Genomic DNA, 8,830 nt, shown 5'->3' on the forward strand with positions numbered 1-8,830 from the left:
TATACTCATGTGTGTTTATACCTATACAGTATATGGTTTATACTCGTGTGTATCAGCAGCTGTGTGTGAATCTGGGGGGTTTTCTACCTCCACGTGTCTTTGAGCGTCTGATGCGTTACGCGAGTGTTCATGAACGCGTATGTAAGGCGTCACAGCGGATTACTTCAGCTTCGTTGTTGCTTCATATGTTTATGATAGTTATGAGACATAGAATAAACTCTTACCGTGAGCTCTGGAGTCCTCTGGTCACACGGACCACTGACGCACTTCCCCTCCGACGCGCAGCAGCTGATGCGGTACAGCGACATGCCGCGGCGCGGAGACGAACTGCAAATACACCGCGGTTCACTACAGCGCCTGTAGCCAGTGCTGCTGAACTGAAAAAAAAATTAATTAAATTAAAAAGTACATCTACCTCCACGTGTCTTTGAGCGTCTGATGCGTTACGCGAGTGATCATGAACGCATATGTAAGGCGTCACAGCGGATTACTTCAGCTTCGTTGTTGCTTCATATGTTTATGATAGTTATGAGACATAGAATAAACTCTTACCGTGAGCTCTGGAGTCCTCTGGTCACACGGACCACTGACGCACTTCCCCTCCGACGCGCAGCAGCTGATGCAGTACAGCGACACGCCGCGGCGCGGAGACGAACTGCAACTACACCGCGGTTCACTACAGCGCCTGTAGCCAGTGCTGCTGAACTGAAAAAAAAATTAATTAAATTAAAAAGTACAATAAAATAAAATAAAAAGGTTAAGTTAAAATAAAATAAATTAAAATGAAAAAAATGTAATAATATAAAATAAAATATAAAATAATGTAGTGGGCTCTGATTGTAATTTTGGAAAATGTATTAAATTAAATAAAAAAAAAACTGTGGGCACTGACTCTAGTGTTGAAAACAAATAATATAGTAATATAAAATAAAAAATAATGTAGTGGGCATTGATTCTAATATTGGAAATTAAATAAAAATTTTATAAAATTAAATTGTGGTGGAAATAATATTTATTTTTCCTCTGATCTGTTTCCTAATGAAATAAAATAATAATTAAACAAACAAGAAATTAAAAATAATTACAAAATAAATAGAAAACAATGAAAATAATAAAAGAAAATCATAATAAAAATAAAATAAAGTAAAAATCTAAAAACCAGTGACTGGTTTCCTGATAAAATAAAATAAGTCAGAAAAATAATACAATTAAAGTAAAATAATGAAATAAAAATAATATAATAAATAAAACATTATTTTAATATTTTCTCACTGCTCACATCTTTTTGTTTGACTAGCAATAAAAAATGTGTCTATAGTGGAACTATATGAAAAATGTATTCTATCGACTATCTACACTGATTAAGTTTAGATAGATTTCCTTCAATGCTCTTTTATTTTTATTATATTTTCCCCTTTATTGTAAGCTACATGCCACCTTATTGTGTTTTATTCCTCCTCTTTTTCTTACGTCTATCTTCTTTTCTTTGTTAATGTTCTCCTGAAGGTGATTGTATTTTCATCCAATTTTTTTGAATAATAAAAAAAGAAACAATTTAACGATGCAGGGAAATATGGTGTACCTTGCAATTGCTACTTTATACAGGTGCATCTCAATAAATTATATGTCGTGGAAAAGTTCATTTATTTCAGTGATTGAACTCAAATTGTGAAACTTGTGTATTAAATAAATTCAATGCACACAGACTGAAGTAGTTTAAGTTTTTGGTTCTTTTAATTGTGATGATTTTGGCTCACATTTAACAAAAACCCACCAGTTCACTATCTCAATAAATTAGAATACTTCATAAGACCAATAAAAAAACATTTTTAGTGAATTGTTGGCCTTCTGGAAAGTATGTTCATTTACTGTACATGTACTCAATACTTGGTAGGGGCTCCTTTTGCTTTAATTACTGCCTCAATTCGGCGTGGCATGGAGGTGATCAGTTTGTGGCACTGCTGAGGTGGTATGGAAGCCCAGGTTTCTTTGACAGTGGCCTTCAGCTCATCTGCATTTTTTGGTCTCTTGTTTCTCATTTTCCTCTTGACAATACCCCATAGATTCTCTATGGGGTTCAGGTCTGGTGAGTTTGCTGGCCAGTCAAGCACACCAACACCATGGTCATTTAACCAACTTTTGGTGCTTTTGGCAGTGTGGGCAGGTGCCAAATCCTGCTGGAAAATGAAATCAGCATCTTCAAAAAGCTGGTCAGCAGAAGGAAGCATGAAGTGCTCCAAAATTTTTTGGTAAATGGGTGCAGTGACTTTGGTTTTCAAAAAACACAATGGACCAACACCAGCAGATGACATTGCACCCCAAATCATCACAGACTGTGGAAACTTAACATTGGACTTCAAGCAACTTGGGCTATGAGCTTCTCCACCCTTCCTCCAGACTCTAGGACCTTGGTTTCCAAATGAAATACAAAACTTGCTCTCATCTGAAAAGAGGACTTTGGACCACTGGGCAACAGTCCAGTTCTTCTTCTCCTTAGCCCAGGTAAGATGCCTCTGATGTTGTCTGTGGTTCAGGAGTGGCTTAACAAGAGGAATACGACAACTGTAGCCAAATTCCTTGACACGTCTGTGTGTGGTGGCTCTTGATGCCTTGACCCCAGCCTCAGTCCATTCCTTGTGAAGTTCACTCAAATTCTTGAATCGATTTTGCTTGACAGTCCTCATAAGGCTGCGGTTCTCTCGGTTGGTTGTGCATCTTTTTCTTCCACACTTTTTCCTTCCACTCAACTTTGTTAACATGCTTGGATACAGCACTCTGTGAATAGCCAGCTTCTTTGGCAATGAATGTTTGTGGCTTACCCTCCTTGTGAAGGGTGTCAATGATTGTCTTCTGGACAACTGTCTGATCAGCAGTCTTCCCCATGATTGTGTAGCCTAGTGAACCAAACTGAGAGGCCATTTTGAAGGCTCAGGAAACCTTTGCAGGTGTTTTGTGTTGATTAGCTGATTGGCATGTCACCATATTTTAATTTGTTGAGATAGTGAATTGGTGGGTTTTTGTTAAATGTGAGCCAAAATCATCACAATTAAAAGAACCAAAGACTTAAACTACTTCAGTCTGTGTGCATTGAATTTATTTAATACACGAGTTTCACAATTTGAGTTGAATTACTGAAATAAATGAACTTTTCCACGACATTCTAATTTATTGAGATGCACCTGTAGTTATTTCAACAAAAAAACATCAAATTTGAAATGTAACGCAGGGAATTCTGGGAATGTCAATTTACGGTTATTCACTGTAAATTATACGGTATTTTTCACTTCCAAAAACGGCATACTACCGTAAAATTGATGTCCAATACATGTAATGTCCAATACAGTTTTTCACCGTATATAGTAGGGGAATTTACCGTTAACCATTTAACAGGTTTTTACTGTAGCATTTTTACAGTGTTTTACCGTTAAATTCACGGTCATTTTTTACAGTGTAGTGGTCAGTCACTGGGTTTTTATTTCCTCAGTTTGTCTCTATTTGCTGACTGAGATCATGTGGATGCCAGGCAGGAATCATGAAGGATTTTGAGTGTGTTTGTCAGAGCTTCTGTCCTGCCCTCTGTTTCATAATTGATGGACAGACAGATGTAAAAAAAGAGGCGAGCCGCATATAATTCTGAAGGGCACGACATGAAAGACTGACAGAGATATATATATATATAGAGAGAGAGAGAGAGAGAGAGAGAGAGAAAGAGAGAGACTGAGAGAGAGAGAGAGACTGACAGATATATATATATATATATAGAGAGAGAGAGAGAGAGAGAGAGAGAGAGAGAGAGAGAGAGACTGAGAGAGATGCTGATTGGTCTTTCAGGACTCCATGGCAACAGATACTGAGTGTGTGTTTGATGAGAGATGAAGCATCAGACTGTAAGAGGCTCTTCATGTTGATCTGTGAGTAAATCTGACCTCTTCATCAGGTAGATGTTGTTTCTCATTCACTCGCTCTTCCTAAACTGCACTTCCTAACAGTATCTCTCTTCATCTCATTCTCATTTCTTGCTGTGTCTCTCTGTTTAGTGTTTCAAACTGCTTTATTCTTCACATCATTTATGACGTTGCTTCCAAAATAATTTGACTTTAGTTAAAGTACATGCTAAGACCATGTTTACTTTAATATAAACCATGGAACTGTGTGATTACCAAATTCATATGGCATTGTTTCTTCATTATAGTTTCTTTAAAGGATTTACCTTCATGATCTGTGTGCAAAAAACATTGAAATACCACAGTGATTTTTTATAATTGCAACTAAAGTCAATCTATGAAGTACTTTCCTTCTTTGTTAATCAGAAGTAGAAATGTATCTCTTGAAATAATAAATCTATTTTTATATTATAGTTTATGGATGTTGCTAACAGATTAACCCGGGAGATTTCAATCTTTTCTTTGCCAAACATGATTATGCTAATGTAAGAGAACCCCATCTGAAAACTTACAGACAGCACTTTATACTATGAAAGAATATTATTAGAAATATGTCTAAACATTTTTTAATTTTTTTTGGTAAATACATTTATTATTATGTACTGTGATAGTACTGTGTCCATTTGTTTTGATGCATTTATTATTTATTTATGTGTTTGTTTACAGTTATTAAACATTTAGAGTTTATTTTAATTTTATTTATTTTATCCAGATGTTTATTCTATTCTATTCAATTCTATTTTTAGTTTATTTATTGTTTACTAACCTTATTATTCAGAATTGATTTCACATATTTTTCACAAACATTTAGAAATTCCTCTGCCTCCATGTTTTTTATCTTATTTGTTTTAAACTAATGTTTATTAATTTATTTTATTTGTTTATATTATTTTTGTTTATTTACTTTTGTTTATTTATTTTTATGGACCTCCTATCACCTCCTTGCGGCCCCACAGAGGAGCTCTGGACCCTAATTAAATAAAAAACCCTGGCCCAGACAAGTAATATATGAGATTGTTGGCTTGAATTGTGTTGTTTGTCACTGCAAATGATTGAACAGGAGTGACATCTGTATTAATCTGCAGTGTGAACGTGGCCTTTTAGAGCGGAAGACACTGATCTCTGCTGCTCCTCCAGACTCCATCATGGACAAAACTCCAGAGAGTTCTGCTGGACTCGGGATCATCGCCAGTGAAATCGTCAAAACTAGTGAGGACTGCCGAAAGCGTCACACAGTTGACCTCCGGCCCGCTCCTCTCTTCCGTGCGCTGGGTCTGACGGGACTGTCTGCTAGTTTACCGCCCCACCGTCGCCTGCGTTCAGTCTTAAACACGACCCGAAGCACATCGGGTCAGTCTGTTGACCGTCCTGACCCGTTAATGGATCGACCTCACCGAAATTCACCCTTAAATGGACTCAAATGCATTCAAGACAAGCCACTGCCCAAGATTTTACATGCAAACCATCAAAAAGATGAGATATCCATGAATAAGGAGCCACCACTGGTCGGCGTTCAGCGCTGGCATCACGACCAAAGGACAGCGAGGACCCGCGGCAGAGACACAGGAATTAGGACTGAAAAGGAAGAGTATTTGTTTGAAGAAGTTTGGCGGGAACAGACACCAAAGGTGATGCGAAAAAAGAAAAATAAACAAGTAAAAAATGAGGTGTCAGACTTCAGCCTGTGGATACAGAGTTTAGAAATAACAGACAGCCAGAGGAAACAAGCCACAAAACGACACCGGAGCAACTCTAGTGGGCGTGGCAACTGGGCGGAGTCTTTGTGTAAAGGGGCGGGGCAAACACAGAGAGACCGACGCCCACACTTCCTGCCGCCCATCACTCAAAGCGACTGCTTGCTTAACGTCCCTCTGCTCCTTCCAGACAACTCCCCGCCTCCGTCGCCCTGCTCTCCGTCAGAAATCCTGCTCTTTCCTCTGTCTGTTCCTCACATCCAGCCTTTTCCCGGAGAGAGGAGAGGAGACACAGCAGCTCTACACGACTGACACTATCTCTCATTTCATGAATGAAATATACACTACCAGTCAAATGTTTGGACAGCCCTTTTTTCTTTATTATTAGCGCATTCTAAAATAACACTAATGTCATGAAAACTCTTATATAACAGATGATAGTCTGAGAATGATGTTGTGATTAAAACATGAGACCAGTGAAAACTCACTTTATAAATGAGCTTCTTTGTCTGGATTCACTGAGAAACATGCGTGATGAAAATAAAACATAAAATAATGTTAATTTTGTACTATTTATATCTGTGTACAAACTATATAAAGGGACATTTCACCCAAAAGGAAATGATTCCTATTATTCCACTTTAAATGATTCAAAACCTGTTTGAGTTTCTTTCTTCTGTTGAACATAAAAGAAGATGTTTTGAAGAATGTGGGTAATCAGAGAGTTGTTGGTCCTCACTGACCTCCACAGTACGCAAAATAAAAATGCTATGGAAGTCAATGGCAGTGTTGGGGGTAACGCATTACAAGTAACGCGAGTTTCGTAATCAGATTATTTTTTTCAAGTAACTAGTAAAGTAACGCATTACTTTTTGATTTACAAGAGAATATCTGAGTTACTTTTTCAAATAAGTAACGCAAGTTACTTTTTTTCCAATGTATTGATTGACAGCTCTCCTGTCCGCATGTTGAGAGAAATCAGAAGATGTTACTGTAGTTCTAAAATAAATATGAATATGCATTAATTCATCTCACTCACAAAAAAAAACACAGATTCAGTATTCCTCAAAATGAATAAAAATAATGCAACTCAGAATATGACACAAACCTGCAATAATTAAATGTTAAACAACACAAATATCCTTTATGTATTTATTCCCATTCTATTAACCAATGTCTTTGCTTTTGACCTTCGATGATCCAGTTCAACCATTTCACTTTTGGTGTGAAAAGCTTTAATATTTGCCAAAAATAGAACTTTTTTAATTTAAAAACAAACATACAAGCCCTGTCCAGATTTAAAAAGTAACGCAAAAGTAACGTAACGCATTTCTTTCCATAAACAGTAACTAAGTAACGTAATTAGTTACTTTTTTATGGAGTAACGCAATATTGTAATGCATTACTTTTAAAAGTAACTTTCCCCAACACTGGTCAGTGGAGACCAGGAACAGACTGGGCTACTTGTTGATGGAAAAAAAGGAAAGAAAGAAAGAAAGAAATGACAAACATTGTTGACACAAATGTAAAATAAATGCAGTGTAATTTGTGGAATAAAAACATTTTATTAAATTACAGAATTAAAAAACAGCTAATCTAAGTCAGAGTTATTATAGTTAGCTAAGAACTGTAATAAAAGTGTAATATAAAATTATTATAAATAGCATTTTTGTTTTAGCTAGTTGCCAAGGCAACATTTCTTATTTTAATTTAAAACAAAATGACTAAATCTTTATGTAATAAATAAATTCAGCACATACACAAAAGTGAGAAGAAAGTACGCTTTACTGGATTTGATCTTGAATGATACAGCTTTAAATGCTGGTTTTTGGTTTAGCACAGTGTTTCTGCTTACAACATTTGAAGCAACAACAGAAAGTCTGATGATACCCAAGACGTTTCACACTGAAAAAAACGAAACAAAAACCGAACATTCCTTTCCTCAACACTTTCTCTCTCTCCAGAAAGCTTTTTTCTGGACAAGTCGTGACTCCTAAACTGTGCGGGATTCACAACACATCATTGTTTCTCATTAGTCAGATTCGAGAAATAACATGATTTATTCGAACCTTCACCATGTGTTTTAATTCAGTGCAGCGTAACACTTGATTAATAAATGTAGGGATAAAGTAATGAATCAAAATATATTACCATAAAAGAAATCCAGGCATGGAGATCGTAGTTTTAACAGTCCCTGATGTTTCCATGTGTTCTGTGACTGAACTCTGAAAATATCTGGATATACTGTGACTGAAATGAAGTGGTTTGATATTAACGTCACCTCAGCAGACAATGATGAATCTTATAAACTCAATCATTTAAAAGTTTGATTAATCTCACTTAATTAATTGTATTATTTATTGTTTATTGATCTGTTGTATAACAGCAGTGTGAGTGTGTCTGTAGAGCTGGTATCAGTCCAGTATCCTAATCACAGCCGTACTTATATTCAGATCAACAGCACTCTTACTCGTGTGATATGGATTAAATATTGAAGCATGATGAAAGCAGGAAGATCCAGATCTACAGATTACAGACTATCGAACGGTAAGATCTTTAGAGGCAATAAACCATAACACCAGAAGAATGGTAAGACGGTGTCAGTGAAGGTGGTTGTGAATGTGTGTAGATGTGTGTTAGTTACAGGATCAGAGAACGACACTGTTCCTCTGTCATAGTCCAGATGAACTCTCACACGATCAAGCTTCTGTTCAACACAGAAATCAAATTTTGTGACTAAGGAGAGAAATGGAGATTCATGATACTTCACACACCAGACATCAGCGTTGAAGAAATCATGTCCTTTCCTCTGGTTTGATGCTGTAGTTACTCCAAGATGCCAGCATAGACTCTCTTTAACCTCCACATCCCAGCAGTGTGTTCCTGAGTTAAAACCCTCTGAACCCAGGACACAGGCATACTCGTCAAATCTCTCTGGATTATCAGGAAATGGTTGACTGGTCAAGCTCCATCTCAGCCTGGTCAGATCATCAGACAGGACGAGATGTGGATGAGCCGTGTTTGGATCCAGAATCACAGGAGCTGATGAGACACAATCAACAGCTGCTTTTATTCTGCTGTTCATATAATGATGAAGAGTGAACCGAACACAGATTATTATGAATTATAACACTTTTGATCAAACACATCAGACTTTTTTTCCTCCGATCACTCAGTGTTATTAGTTACACA

At 36.8% G+C, this 8,830-nt stretch overlaps 1 protein-coding gene across 1 annotated transcript; it reads left to right on the plus strand.

The window, feature by feature from the left end:
• The first annotated feature begins 3,894 nt into the window (after nt 1–3,894).
• On the plus strand, nt 3,895–5,971 carry LOC107574110 (uncharacterized). Its single transcript, XM_016260579.1, has 2 exons — nt 3,895–3,937; nt 5,049–5,971. The coding sequence occupies exon 2, from the start codon at nt 5,090–5,092 to the stop codon at nt 5,948–5,950; it is 861 nt and encodes a 286-aa protein (XP_016116065.1). The 5' UTR covers nt 3,895–3,937; nt 5,049–5,089; the 3' UTR covers nt 5,951–5,971.
• The last annotated feature ends 2,859 nt before the right edge of the window (nt 5,972–8,830 follow it).

Source organism: Sinocyclocheilus grahami, unplaced genomic scaffold (assembly GCF_001515645.1).
Source record: "Sinocyclocheilus grahami isolate Dianchi unplaced genomic scaffold, SAMN03320097.WGS_v1.1 scaffold2117.1, whole genome shotgun sequence".
NCBI lineage: Eukaryota > Metazoa > Chordata > Actinopteri > Cypriniformes > Cyprinidae > Sinocyclocheilus > Sinocyclocheilus grahami.